The sequence below is a fragment of the Coregonus lavaretus genome (assembly GCF_964263955.1).
Source record: "Coregonus lavaretus genome assembly, chromosome: 22".
NCBI lineage: Eukaryota > Metazoa > Chordata > Actinopteri > Salmoniformes > Salmonidae > Coregonus > Coregonus lavaretus.
In genome coordinates, this window is record NC_140009.1 from 32,371,540 (window position 1) to 32,387,392 (window position 15,853).

Sequence of the window (15,853 nt, forward strand, 5' to 3'; positions counted from 1 at the left end):
AGGTTGCTTAGATAATCAAGTTCCATCATAGGCTCTTGGTTAAACATAAATTTACAGTAAAACATGGATCTCCTTGAGTATTTACATTCCCGTCTTAGTTTGGCAAAATGTATACAGAATGTCCCTTGTGCAAGGGAGCAATCCCCAAAAGGCTATACAATTCTCTATGAAGTCACATACAGATTCACACACACTGCCCTTCCAGTTAGTCCTCATCTATAAGCGTATCATGTGCATCACTTGGCAGATACAATGAAGTAGTCCTGATTTGTCTGTGCGTGTGTCCGTGCGTGTGTGTCCGTGCTTGCGCCTGATGAAGTAGATTCCCGAGGCATCTGATGTTTCCCAGACTTCGGCTCTGTTTTATCTGATGCTAAGATGGCAGCTGTTGACTAGAGAAATTCCTACATGTGTGTATAATTTGTCATGCAGCTCTAACCAAACATGGAACTTTGGGACATCTTTCTCCTCCCTCTTTAAACTAGGACAAATGTCAGCTGGCCTATATGTTTATGTTTGGATTTAATGTTGCATGATGACTATAACGTGTGTCTCACTGTATAGAGCAGGCTTATGGGTATGTGCATATTATCCATCTACTATGTTTTCATCAGACAGTATTTTGTTACAATATCCCTTCATAGAAATGAACAAGAACATCTTCACACATCAGTTCAGACTAAGGAGTTGGACCTATACATTTTCAGAACACCACACTGGTTGCTCTGTCTGGGTGATAACAACCTGAGGACGACTTGGCAACTGCAAATGAGCTTCCCCTGACTCACACGGGAGAAAACAATGACATTAATAAATAATTAATAAAATGACTCAAATTCTGCATGCACACCCAGGGATATTTCTGCCATGGAATCCTTGGGCGGACCACCTAAGCATTTTTTGGGGTCGCCTAAATCCAAACATTTTCGGGATGGAAAAACACTTTCAGTGTTAACTTAAATGACTAAAACCAGCTATAAAATATGTAGAAAAGATAATGGATAATATATTTATCATATAATCTTTGAGAACTCACAATCAGCTAAATAAAAGCTAGACATTCAGGGAGAATAGAAAAACACCTGACACAGACCTTCCTACAGTAAGTACTCTAATTTTGTGGGGATATTATTTAGCTGTCTGTCAATCTGGACCAATAAATGGACATCACATGATCAGGTCCTCAAAAGAAGAAAAAACCTTCACTGAAATAAACACCAAGTTGTAGGGCCATCTGCACCTATACGACTATTCTACTACATCTGGCCTGCTTGGATGGCTGGCTTGCTTGCTTGCTTTCAGCAGCTCTCATGTAAGCCTGTAACCAGGCTGCTGCACTAATGCAAGTCTAGGGCAGCGCTGTGTCCAGGCTTGCCGGTGATCCTCGGGTGCCCTCAGGTGGAAACATGCTTTAATTGCAGTTGACAACCAACAAGTCACTCTGCAATTACAGTATCTGCCGCTCCTGTGTGGCGGTATACTGTCATGGGCTGTGACAGCTCGTTGCCATTAAGACACTGTAAGCAGCTGGCGTGCCTCGGTGTGGGGGGAATAATATGACAGAGGCCCCACTCCCCCTTATTGTTGCCCTTGTCTCACAGGGAATAAAGAAGGACATTAAGTCAGGGAGAGGAATCTTATGGATCTCAATGACCGGAGAGAGAATGAGGCAACACTAAATTGGTAGAGCATTATTTCCATTATTTGATAAGTGGGACCTTCGCATTTGAAGATACAAATATAATTTGTTTATAAAAATCATTGATAGAAATGAACATGATTGACAATGGATATGGATAGGAGGGTGTTATACACATAATAAAAAATGCTATAGGCCTAAATGTTGGAGTATTGAGTGGCAAGTAGCATATTTTGAATTGTAAAAGCTGTGAATTATACATAATTCTCCAGCATAATTATGAAAACTGACTGTAGATCAAAGTCAGAAGAGGCCTACACAATGCTTAAGGCATGAGATGTGGTTTATGTCTGTTTAATTACCCCATCTCTCTATGAGTCATTTGTCTGCCAGACTGCCACAAACTTTATAAAAGGCCTTTTGAAGTACATTTAACTGTATTCGTTTTTGAGGATTTATGTGAAAATGATTTGCATGCTCTTCAGTCAAGTGAGCGTCATCAAAAGTATCAACATGGGGACCTTTGAGGCTGTATGAATATAAGGGGAATAGCAGCAACACCTCATTCAAACATCCTAATGATTCACAATATAATTTGTGGAGGACATCAAGAACTTCCTTACTCAAATTGTATTGCCACTTGCCAGTTACCTGAGGGTCACAGGGTTTACCCAATTATGTATATAAACCCTGGATTACCCATGAGAGGCCATATTGGTCGGCCATATTGGTACACCGCAAAAGATGCAGTCCTCCATTTTTCAAGGACAAAATTACATGTAGTTAAGTATTTGGGGGTTGTAGTGGGGACAGTAACATTACTTTCAAACAAATATACTTCAAGGAAAATGTTTTTATATATTTTATTTTATTTATTTTTTACAATGGTGGGGGAGTACCCAAATTGAGGTGCGGTGGATTCAAAACATTGAACCCTGTCAGTCATCTAGTGTATATATAAATACTTAACCGATATAACCTAAATCAGTTCAGAATCTACTCCCCAATCGGAATAATGAACTCAGGGGTGTCACATATAGCAGAGGTAACACAGGTTTGCACTACAGCTAGTGCTGTCACGCACAGTGTTGTCACCTTCTCTGAGATCTGAAGTGATCAGTCACTCCTACACTGGTAAGCTAAGCTTTAGGCCTTGTCATGGTGGTATTACTGTACAATGGTTTATGAACGAATTACTGTACATGTACCAGTCAAAAGTTTGGGCACCTACTCATTCAACGGTTTTTCTTTATTTTTACTATTTTCTACATTGTAGAATAATAATGAAGACATCAAAACTATGAAATAACACATATGGAATCATGTAGTAACCAAAAAAGTGTTAAACAAATCAAAATATATTTTAGATTTTTCAAAGTAGCCACCTTTTGCCTTGATGACAGCTTTGCACACTCTTGGCATTCTCTCAACCAGCTTCATGAGCAATGCTTTTCCAACAGTCTTGAAGGAGTTCCCACATATACTGAGCACTTGTTGGCTGCTTTTCCATCTCAGTTGGGTTGAGGTTGGGTGATTGTGGAGGCCAGGTAATCTGATGCAGCACTCCATCACTATCCTTGGTCAAATAGCCCTTACACAGCCTGGAGGTGTGTTTTGGGTTATTGTCCTGTTGAACAACAAATGATGGTCCCACTAAGTGCAAACCAGATGGGATGGCATATCGCTGCAGAATGCTGTGGTAGCCATACTGGTTAAGTGTGCCTTGAATTCTAAATAAATTACAGACAGTGTCACCAACAAAGCACCCCCACACCATCACACCTCTTCCTCCATGCTTCACGTTGGGAACCACACATGTGGAGATCATCCGTTCACCTACTCTACGTCTCACAAAGACACGGCGGTTGGAACCAAAAATCTCAAATTTGGACTCATCAGACCAAAGGACAGATTTCCACCGGTCTAATGTCCATTGCAAGTGTTTCTTGGCCCAAGCAAGTCTCTTCTTATTATTATTGGTGTCCTTTAGTAGTGGTTTCTTTGCAGCAATTCGACCATGAAGGCCTGATTCACGCAGTCTCCTCTGAACAGTTGATGTTGAGATGTGTCTGTTACTTGAACTCTGTGAAGCATTTATTTGGGCTGCAATTTGAGGTGCAGTTAACTCTAATGAACTTATCCTCTGCAGCAGAGGTAACTCTGGGTCTTCCTTTCCTGTAGCGGTCCTCATGAGAGCCAGTTTCATCATAGCGCTTGATGGTTTTTGCGATTGCACTTGAAGAAACTTTCAATGTTCTTGAAAATGTTTCGGATTGACTGACCTTCATGTCTTAAAGTAATGATGGACTGTCGTTTCTCTTTGCTTATTTGAGCTGTTCTTGCCATAATATGAACTTGGTCTTTTACCAAATAGGGCTATCTTCTGTATACCCCCCATACCTTATCACAACACAACTGATTGGCTCAAACGCATTAAGAAGGAAATAAATTCCAGAAACTAACTTTTAACAAGACACACCTGTTAATTGAAATGCATTCCAGGTGACTACCTCATGAAGCTGGTTGAGAGAATGCCAAGAGTGTGCAAAGCTGTCATCAAGGCTAAGGGTGGCAACTTTGAAGAATTAAAATACATTTTGATTTGTTTAACATTTTTTTGGTTACTACATGTGTTATTTCATAGTTTTGATGTCTTCACTATTATTCTACAATGTAGAAAATAGTTTAAAAAATAAAGAAAAACCCTTGAATGAGTAGGTGTGTCCAAACTTTTGACTGGTACTGTGTATAAATCAAGAAGTCAAGAAGCTGTGACTGTGATCAGGGTGAGGCAGTGTTATGGAACCAGTCAACCTCATAATTGTGCGTATGGAACAGCAGCCCATTGTGTGTGTGTGTGTGTGTGTGCACATGTGTCTTTCTTTCAAGGATTTGCTGCTTCAGCAAGGAAGGAATCAGCTAAATGGCATTGCCATGCAGGAAAGTCAAAGTAAGGAAATTCCTTAGCTTTATGGTGGCGATCAGGCAACTAAGGACCTGTCACTGGAAATGGAGTTGTGTGTCACTCACTCTCATGGCTTACAGTTACTCCATCTCTACCCTCTTGCTTTCTCGTTTCTCATTACATTCTCATTTTCGTTTACTGTAAGAGTCACAGAGATAATATTTGATCACATATGTATGCTAGTCTTATAGAAGGAACATATAAACATTACTAAACCTTTCCAGGGGCGGTTTTAGCATGTAAATCTTGGTGGGGCATACTCCCCCCATAAACTGTTTATTCATGCCAGCAAAGCCACTACACAACACTAAACAATACATTAATTGCACTATAACAGTGACAAACGGTTCCCACAAACTGTTAGGGCCTACATAAAGCTGTCCCAACAGCAGAGCTTTCTTTTCAGCACCATGGAGTGAATCCTTACCACCACTATACCTGGCTATCAGCGGAGCCTTGTCTGGCAGCGAATCAGTTCATTCAGCCTCATTTATTGCCTTTTTTAAAACATAGATGATATGGTTGACTTGCTTAAACAAATGTGGCATAGGGGAACGATGAGCGAATAAGAGGCAATCCGTAATTTTGATTAAGACATTAATGAGCGAGCTAAGACGGACGTAGTCAATATAACTATTTGTTCAGCACTTTTGAAATATACAGCCACAGAATTCAGAACATGGGCCGTTCTTACAGTATTCTCCCTGTACACCAAGTCTGAACCGTAGGATAAATAAAGGGGGCATATAAGCAGACAATGAAAGCTCTTGCAATATTTGATAATTACATTTCTCTAAAACAGGCTATAGGCTACATGTGCACGACCAAGTCAGAACAGTAGGCTAAGTTATGAGGGGGAAAGGGACACAATTATTAGGGTGAGGCACATGGGCTACTAACAGCTTACTACACAACATACACTTAGTATTACTTTCTTAGCTACAGTATACATATCTCCCTGGCATATTACATAATTTATGCAGCAGCATACAATAAATGTTTGGACTCACCTTGTTGTGCAGTAATCACTTGAACAGGAAGGTGGCGCGGCAGTCCTCCTTGTGGGCAAATTTTGTCATCAAAGTCTGGCATTCTCTGGATATATGGTGCTTTCAAGACAACTGGGAACTCAGAAAAAAACAAGGTTGAATCATGACGTCAGGGATCTTCAGGTCGGTGTTCTAGAAAGAGGCCAGAGTTCCCGACTTGGAATTCTGAGTTGGATGACCGTTCAAAACGTATTTTCCCAGTCGGAGCTCGTATTCTTCCGAGTTTCCAGTTGTTTTGAACACGGCAGAAGTCATGCTGGATTGACAGCATGGCCAATGTATTCAACCTTTTCTGGCCCATGGTGTTGCATGTGAATGTTAATCCTTTTAAGCTTGGAAAAGAGACCCTTAAACCCAGACATGGACCACACACCCTCTCCACTGAATAGCAGGCTAGTGACTGCTTTGAAACGCTTGCAGTTAGCCACTGATCCCTTCCAAACCACTCATTGTTGAATTTGCGATTTCCAACTTGTTGTGAAATGTTTATGTCCAATGGCCGATGAGCACCGATACGTTTTATCTATAATTTCTCTTCATATGACAAGAATTGAAAAGGATTTGCCAGTAAATTGTCAACTTGATTCATGATGATGACTGCTTGTCTAGCTTGCTAGCTAAGAATTTGAAAGTATGATGTTGACATGATCAGTCCAATCAAAGCTACGTAGATATAACGTGATTTGATGTCATTTTATCTTTGGCCAATGACCTTGAGACTTCTTGGATGGGCACTTCTAATGTAAATCTATGGCAGCACCCAAGGGGCTTGACTTTTTGAGCTCTCCCTGTAGATTTTGCAGTGATGTAATGTCCCCATGACTGACAGAGCACTGAGCCAATCACGGCGCAACTAGAGAACATTACCATTACCAATCCCTACGCTCTGTATTTTCAGCTGGCTGCCCCACCACCACAGAAAGCACTGAGCTAGGCTGAAACACCTGCATTTTGAAGCTGCCCTACTCAAGAAAGCAAAAAAGAGACCATGTTTGTATGTGGCTTTTTAAACTCAATTATATATTTTTGTACATTGTTTGCAAACTGATATGTGAAACGTATTAATGCCAAAATAACATGGAAAACAGGCAACAAAAACATGCAAAACATTTTTTTTTTTTTTTTTTACTAAACAGGTGGTGATCATAATAGAATGAATGACAGGTCACCACTGAACCTTTCACTCATTGGCCTACTTTATACAGCGCTTGGATTTTGAGCTGGTTGTCCTGGTAGAGCAGCTTGGTCAAGCTGTACCTCGCTTTGTACCATGTGGGTCGCATCAGCCAGGCTTGGTTCAGACTGCCACTACCATCCATAATAGTCAACAACAGATGACTGAAACAAATATCACACAAACACTGCTGGGGAGAGAAGGGAGGGTGAAGAACTTGTTGTTCAGAGGGAAGAAAAGTAAATAGGAGAGTCAAATCTTCAGAACCCTGGCCTTTACTTAACCATCAGCTGTAGATCATGGCTTTTCGCTATCTACATCTGGGAAAACAAAATTGACCAATGAGAAAGATTAGATAACGCATGCATGTAGTATTAATTATTTAGAGTTTTTCATAAACCATTTTAACATCAGCAGTTGTTGCATACATAGCCTACAATTTACAGATACGTGTCTTTTAGCAAAGATAGAAATTATATAAATCTGTTTGACCTCGTTTCTACCAGCCTGTCACCTGTACAACTAGAGGAGAAAAAAACTCTAGATCACCTTTACTCCACACACAGAGACGCATACAAAGCTCTACCTCGCCCCCCATTTGGCAAATCTGACCATAACTCTATCCTCCTGATTCCTGCTGACAAGCAAAAAATCATACAGGAAGTACCAGTGACACGCTCAATACAGAAGTGGTCCGATGAACGGATGCTAAGCTACAGGACTGTTTCGCTAGCACAGACTGGAATATGTTCTACTCAATCACCATCATTAAGTTTGCAGACGACATGACAGTGGTGGGCCTGATCACCAACGACGATGAGACAGCTCACAGGGAGGAGGTCAGAGACCTGGCAGTGTGGTTCCAGGACAACAACCTCTCCTTCAGCATCAGCAAGACAAAGGTGCTGACCGTGGACTACAGGAAACAGAGGGCCGAGTACATCCTCATTCACATCGACGGAGCTGTTGTGGAACAGATCGAGAGCTTCAAGTTCCTCGCTGTCCACATCACTAAGGAACTATCATGGTCCACAAACATCAACACAGTCGTGAAGAGGGCACGACAACGCTTTTTCCCTCTCAAGAGGCTGAAAAGATTCGGCATGGGCCCTCAGATCCTCAAAAAGTTATACAGCTGCACCATTGAGAGCAGCTTGACTGGCTGCATCACCGCTTGGTATGGCAACTGTTTAGCATTTGACCGAAAGGCACAACAGAGGGTAGTGCATACGGTCCAGTACATCACTGGGGCCGAGCTCCCTGCCATCCAGGACCTCTATACCAGGCGGTGTCAGAGGAAGGGCAAACTATGGCCCGTGAACCCATTCAATCCGGCCCAAGTGATGTTCTTTCCGTTGAATTTCAAAATCCCGATGTGGCCCTATAGCCAAAAAGGTTGCCCACCGCTGATCTAGGCCTAGGCCCTAGGGGCCCTAGGCCTACCTAATAGGCTATATCATGTAGTCGGTTTGGCCCGATGAGGCAGATGTATTACACTGGGGCAAGTCGCCCTCCCGAGTGGCGCAGTGGTCTAAGGCACTGCATCGCAGTGCTAGCTGTGCCACTAGAGATCCTGGTTCGAATCCAGGCTCTGTCATAGCCGGCCGCGACTGGGAGACCCATGGGGCGGCGCACAATTGGCCCAGCGTTGTCCAGGGTAGGGGAGGGAATGGCCGGCAGGGATGTAGCTCAGTTGGTAGAGCATGGTGTTTGCAACGCCAGGGTTGTGGGTTCGATTCCAGTATAAAAAATAAAAATGTATGCACTAACTGTAAGTCGCTCTGGATAAGAGCGTCTGCTAAATGACTAAAAAAATAATAATAATAATGTAAATAAACAACAACAACATGCAGTAGAAATGTAACTTTTGCGTTTTGACCACTCACCTGTCAAACAGTACACCATCCGCAGTTGAACAGAGAGGAATAGGCTAAGTTCAGCTGACATGTCACTTTTAAATAGTCCTGTGATTGACTTTACCTGTGTCAACTTTGACCTGTGTACGTCATTCGAGTCAACTGATGGAGGCAAAAAGGGACATTTGCAGAGATACTGGATATAATGACGAGAAGCCTATGTCTCCGCCCTAACAATGGGATTCGCTGTCCATAGAGCAGAACGGCGGGCTGTCAAGCTCCCGCTTATTCCTCTCTTCGGGTTGGTGGATAAATGTATACTTTTCTGAATATTTGTTTACGTCAACCGCATGCATTCAATGGCGAGTGAGATGCTATGCTAGCCTCTCGAATTTCAACAGGTACAACTCTAATATAAAGTGTTTTTTTCTCAAAGTTGCCAGGATGTCACGTGCAACACACTTATATCAGTACACTCGTAACAACCTAAGAATTATGAAACTTCTATTATATCAAATAAATCGTATCAAAATAGAAATACATTTTTATCTTGACTAAATTCGACACTCTCTCTTTGCCCCCATTCAAAAACGAATATTTAGCTTAATAATTAATCAATGATCTGCTTAACGTGGACAGATTTTGGATGCTAAACCCTCTCGCTTCACCACTTCCTCTCTAACATTTGTTTGTTTGGATCCTATTTTTGTTTGCATTTTTTTTTTTTTAAAGCACTTCAAAGATTTTGGATTTCATTAGAATAAAGCCCTTGGTTACGATTCAAGTCTGTGGTGGGATGCTGTGAACTGAGACCACCGAGTCATTAGATGGCAGTAATGCGCTCAAATGAAGAAAATAAAAAAACATCCCCGCGAGGAAAAGTGTGTACTGCCGAAAAGTGAAGGGAGCCTGTCGTAAAATGGTTGCAACAATGTTGCCAGTAGAGAGTTCAGAGCTAAAAGTCAATAGATCGTTTAACATGTTCTATTTCAAAGGCGCTTTATGTATTGTATACTTATGTTGAATTAATTCCAATCGAGGCTCCTCTCCCAAGTCGGTAGCCTACGTATGGGGAGCTCTAAACTGAATTGATATCCAGCTATAATAGCGTGAATATGGCATCATTCAACGGAGGGGGTAAGAAAACTCATAACAAATGTTCAAAACAAAGTCCACTTGGTAGTCAAACTATTCATTTAAATATCGGTGCTAAAAAAAGATCCAATGCCTTTAGTATCATCTATCAGTCTGTTTTGTTTGCAATTATGTGAAAATATGGATAGCTATGTTTACAAGTTGCAAAGTAGGCCTAACGTTACATTCAAATACAGTGCCTACTCAAAGGTAGGACTAGTCTTGGCATTGCAGGGTAGGCTATGGTTATCAATAATCATAAAGTTCTTGAATAAAAGCTGGGTTTTATCCCATCTTTTCCTCATCAACAGGAGGGAACCATGTACTTGTGGAAGTGAGCCCAGATATCCACATATGTGGCTTCTGTAAGCAGCAGTACAATAACTTTGAGGTCTTTCTGGCCCACAAGCAAAATGGCTGCCATATACCCTCCTCTGACATATCAGCATCTAACTCCGCACCCACTCTTACAGGTAAGACCATAAGATGTCTCTCCCTACACAGTCTTGTTTGAAAATGCTACCCCAGACTCCTTTAATATACTGTTGGAACAATGCATAGTCTATATATTTTCAAGTAAAAAAAATGAGTCCTTTGTTATTTGGTTACTGGAAATGTATCCTTTACAGTCAGAATATACTCCCCCCCCCCCCCCCTTTCCCCCCAAGATTCCAGCACAGAGTTTTTTGAGGAAGCCTACCAGACATGTGTTATGAGAGGTGTCAAAAAGATCCTGACCAAAGCCCCGAAAACACCTTCCAAAAAAATAAAACCTGCCCTGACTTCAAAGAGACGCAGCTGCTGTTTCTCAGGTTGGTACCTCACTCCCTCTTTCCTCGTTTATTACTCTTCTGACACATTCCTTCCATACTGCTGCTAGGGAGGAAGCACATTGTCCGCTGGTCAATTGCAACCAATTAGCTATTTTCTGGGTCACAGTTACCTTTTTATAGCTGGCTTTTACACAACTTATTACTACAGTAGTGGTCTTGAAATGTGGTTCAAACAACACTATTATATTCAGGCTGCATGAATCAATCAATTTTCTAATCAAATGCATAATTTATTCCTTTGCCCCTAGGTTGCTCTTTCAAGACACAGTACGGTCAAAAAGACATGGAGCGGCATCTCAAAACGCATACTGGTATGTAACAATACCATGTATTATTAGATTATAATTCAAATTTGATCTATGCTCATCCTAGTATGTATTGCAGTCGTGACATAAATGTGTCCTCCAATCAACCTGTGTGTGTGTGTGCTTGTGTATATGTGCTTGTGTGTGTCCAGGTGAGAAGCCGTTTGAATGTGAGCTGTGCCAAAAGCGGTTCAGCCGGAGGGACAAGCTGAACATGCACCTCCGATCCCACACGGGAGAAAAGCCTCACAAGTGCAAGTACTGTCCCTATGCTGCGGCCGACAGCAGCAGTCTGAAGAAACACCTCCGTATCCACTATGACGAGAGGCCCTTCAAGTGCCAGATCTGCCCCTACGCCAGCCGCAACTCCAGCCAGCTCACCGTTCACCTCCGCTCACACACTGGTGGGTCTACTTTCCCTTCACTACTTGGGTTGATTAGTACACTCAAGCATGGAATTGGTGTTCACAAGTTGTATAAGTCTGGTTCTGAAATCTGGTTATTAAATGGTCTACATTGTTTCCCATTAATTTGGGATTCAAATATGGGACATGGACTTATCTCGGTATAAGACCACTTTTGATTTCTGAAAAGTCTGACAAACGTACGTTTTGAGTGAAGTTTTTGTTGTTGTTGGATGTTCTATAAAGATATATATTTCTCTACTTTAGGGGATGCACCTTTCCAATGCACTCAGTGTGAAGCAAAGTTCAAGATCAACTCTGACCTGAAGAGACACATCCGCATCCACTCGGGTGAGAAGCCTTACAAGTGTGACTTCTGTGAGTACCGCTGTGCCATGAAGGGCAACCTGAAATCCCACGTCCAGATAAAACACGGCACGTCCAACTCCTTTCACTGCCCTGACTGTGACTTCCAGTGCACCAATAAGACAGCCCTGCGGCAGCACTCGCGAGAGCACCAGCCCACTCAACCCATCCAGTGCTCCAAGTGTATCTACTCCTGCTCCAGCAAGGGGGCACTCAAGGTCCATGAGCGGATCCACTCTGAGGAGCGACCCTTCAAATGTGACTTCTGCAGTTTTGCCACCAAGCAGCGCAGCAACCTTGTCATCCACAAGAAGAAGTGCCACGCGGACAAGCCTGAGAAAGGAGCATGTGTCAGTGGGAAAGGAGGCAAAGCCGGTGTCTGTAATGGAGAGGACCCTCCCAAGCCTGTGAGCTCCCGGTACCGGGCCAAGCTGGACGCGACGCGGGCCTTCCGCTGTGACCTGTGCAAGGCGTCATTTGTGAGGGAGGACTCTCTGCGCAGCCACAGGAAGCAGCACCGGGACTCAGGCTCTGAGCAGACTCTTTCCCTGACGCTCCAGCCCATCACCTCCCAGCCCAGTAGTGTGACTGTGAGCCCTTTACTCAGGCAGGACAGCCACACCACCCAGCTCCCCCTCCACCATGTCCCCCTGGCTCCCTTGGCCCCCTACAGCAGTGCCCAGCTCAAGATCATAGTATCCCACCCTCTGGGTCAGGAGGGCTCCTTTCTTCCCCTGCAGGCTGGGATGGGTGTTGACAATGGGCAGCACCAGCATCACACCAAGGGTTCCTCCACCAGCCTCCTGAGCCCAGAGAGCCAGGACATGGTGGTCAACTCCATGATCCATCAGGTCAACCTGAGCCTCATGCCTATGCAGCAAATAGGAGGTCCAACAGAGGGCGCTGGTCTGGAGCCTGGGACGGTCCTGCTGACACACCTCTCCCCAGAGGACAGCAGTAACCCTCTGCACCAGGCCCTACTGCAGACAGCCATTACCTCCCAGGTCTCCTCAACAGCCCACAGCACACAGACCTTCATCACCACCTGCTCAGACCTGGAGGGCTTTAACGCTCTCATTCAGGAGGGAGGCACCGAGGTTACTGTGGTGACGGAGGGAGGAAACCACGGTAACCTAGTCGCAACGGCCACCTCCATGTTCCCGCCCCCGGATATGATGTGTAGCGAAGGTGGCCCCTCGGAAGACTTGGCCAAGCAGGCACAGGTAACAGTGGTGCACGGGGTTGGGGACAATCGCATTACCACCTGTGAGGAGGACAGTAGTCTCATGGTCCCTAGCATCAGTTTAGGCAGCCAGGGAGTGGTCATCCACAGCTTGCCTCTGGTGGTGACTGCCCAGAACCAGCCTGTTCTAGAACAACTCTCAGTCTCTACACAGAACCTTTATTCAGTGTCGGGGACACACACCATGGACGGCCTCCAAGACTGACTAGACCACCATTACTGTAGGTCTGCAACAGGTCAAATATATATTTATAACAAACAGTTAGATGGCAGCTAATGTTCCGTTACAGAATGTTCTCATGTACAAGTTAAATTGAGTGATGACTCTTGACTCATGTCATAGCTTTTTCATGCTTAGATTAATTTAGTTGTTAATCATAAATTCAGGCTTGAATGAAGAATGTTTGGTACAACCTAGTGAAAATCGGATTATTTTCATCTTTGACATGTTTCCCAATCATGAACTTTTCAATTCAGATGAACACGAAGGCCATGCATTGCTTAAAGTGTCATGAAACTGGGCATTTCAGAAAAACACATTAAAACAATATCTGCTTGTGTTTCTGTGCTACTTTCCTATTGTTTTTAAAATTATAATTGAAATGTATTGTCCTTGGTGTATGTTTCTGCTTTAACCAACCTGTCGTTGACCATGAACGAGTATTAATACATTACAAAGTTAGAAATTGATAACTTACATAAAAAACCTAGACAGTTATAGACAGAAAATACCTTGCCATTACCTTCTACCTATGCTTTCCAGTCACCCATTATTTCTGTCAATAGATGTTCCTAGTGTCCACGAGCTATTTGCTTACCGTTCTTTGTATCTTTACAGAATGGCAGCCTTTCATGGCTTTGGCAAAGAGTCATGGTAAATATGTACAGTGGCGTGCGAAAGTATTCACCCCCCTTGGCATTTTTCCTATTTTGTTACCTTACAACCTGGAATTAAGATGGATTTTGGGGGGGGTTGTATCATTTGATGTACACAACATGCCTACCACTTTGAAGATGCAAAATATTTTTGTGTGTGAAACAAACAAGATATAAGACCAACAAAAAAAAAGGGTGCATTACTATTCACCCCCCCCAAAGTCAATACTTTGTAGAGCCACCTTTTGCAGCAATTACAGCTGCAAGTCTCTTGGGGTATGTCTCTATAAGCTTGGCACATCTAGCCACTGGGATTTTTGCCCATTCTTCAAGGCAAAACTGCTCCAGCTCCTTCAAGTTGGATGGGTTCCGCTGGTGTACAGCAATCTTTAAGTCATACCACAGATTCTCAATTGGATTGAGGTCTGGGCTTTGACTAGGCCATTCCAAGACATTTACATGTTTCCCCTTAAACCACTCAAGTGTTGCTTTAGCAGTATGCTTAGGGTCGTTGTCCTGCTGGAAGGTGAACCTCTGTCCCAGTCTCAAATCTCTGGAAGACTGAAACAGGTTTCCCTCAAGAATTTCCCTGTATTTAGCGCCATCCATCATTCCTTCAATTCTGACCAGTTTCCCAGTCCCTGTCGATGAAAAACATCCCCACAGCATGATGCTGCCACCACCATGCTTCACTGTGGGGATGGTGTTCTTGGTGTGATGTGAGGTGTTGGGTTTGCGCCAGACAGCGTTTTCCTTGATGGCCAAAAAGCTCAATTTTAGTCTCATCTGACCAGGGTACCTTCTTCCGTATGTTTGGGGAGTCTCCCACATGCCTTTTGGTGAACACCAAACGTGTTTGCCTATTTTTTTCTTTTAGCAATGGCTTTTTTCTGCCTACTCTTCCGTAAAGCCCATCTCTGTGGAGTGTACAGCTTAAAGTGGCCCTATGGACAGATACTCCAATCTCCGCTGTGGAGCTTTGCAGCTACTTCAGGGTTATCTTTGGTCTCTTTGTTGCCTCTGATTAATGCCCTCCTTGCCTGGTCCGTGAGTTTTGGTGGGAGGACCTCTCTTGGCAGGTTTGTTGTGGTGCCATATTCTTTCAATTTTTTTATAATGGATTTAATGGTGCTCCGTGGGATGTTCAAAGTTTCGGATATTTTTGTATATGTACTGCTCCACAACTTTGTCCCTGACCTGTTTGGAGAGCTCCTTGGTCTTCATGGTGCCGCCTGCTTGGTGGTGTTGCAGACTCTGGGGCCTTTCAGAACAGGTGTATATATACTGAGATCATGTGACACTTAGATTGCACACAGGTGGACTTTATTTAACTAATTATGTGACTTCTGAAGGTAATTGGTTGCACCAGATCTTATTTAGGGGCTTCATAGCAAAGGGGGTGAATACATATGCACGCACCACTTTTCCGTTATTTATTTTGTAGAATTTTTTGAAACAAGTTAGTTTTTTCATTCCACTTCACCAATTTGGACTATTTTGTGTATGTCCATTACATGAAATCCAAATAACAATCCATTTAAATTACAGGTTGTAATGCAACAAAATAGGAAAAATGCCAAGGGGGATGAATACTTCTGCAAAGCACTGTACATTTCAATTTGGTATTGGTACAATGCTGTGTCAATTCACCTGATAAAGAATGATCTCCTATGTGCCTCAATTTCCAAATGAGAAGTCTTCCTCCTGTATGTCATATTGCATGTTTGTTTCATAATTGAACATATGTCAAGGTGTTTATGTTTTCAAAGCACCAACTACTAACTACAATAGTCAATAGACATTTGATTGAATTCCTCTTCTGCTTGTTGTTTGCTATTTTCCTCCTGGAGCCACTTTGACATTCAGCCTTCAAGTCCTTAGTGTTAGCAGGGAAGTGAAGGCTGTGCTTGAAAAGGGCTACGTCCCAAATGGCACCCTATTGTAGTGCACTACTTTTGACCAGGGACCATAGGGCTCAGGTCAAAATTAGTGCACCATATATATGGTAC

General features: G+C 43.0%; 1 protein-coding gene across 1 annotated transcript; it reads left to right on the forward strand.

Moving 5' to 3' along the window:
* Positions 1-9,594: 9,594 nt before the first annotated feature.
* Positions 9,595-13,527, forward strand: LOC311149800 (uncharacterized protein). Its single transcript, XM_084187027.1, has 6 exons — positions 9,595-9,820; positions 10,129-10,290; positions 10,486-10,629; positions 10,899-10,961; positions 11,108-11,359; positions 11,627-13,527. Exons 1-6 carry the CDS (start codon positions 9,799-9,801, stop codon positions 13,171-13,173), a joined length of 2,190 nt encoding a protein of 729 aa, XP_084043153.1. The 5' UTR covers positions 9,595-9,798; the 3' UTR covers positions 13,174-13,527.
* The last annotated feature ends 2,326 nt before the right edge of the window (positions 13,528-15,853 follow it).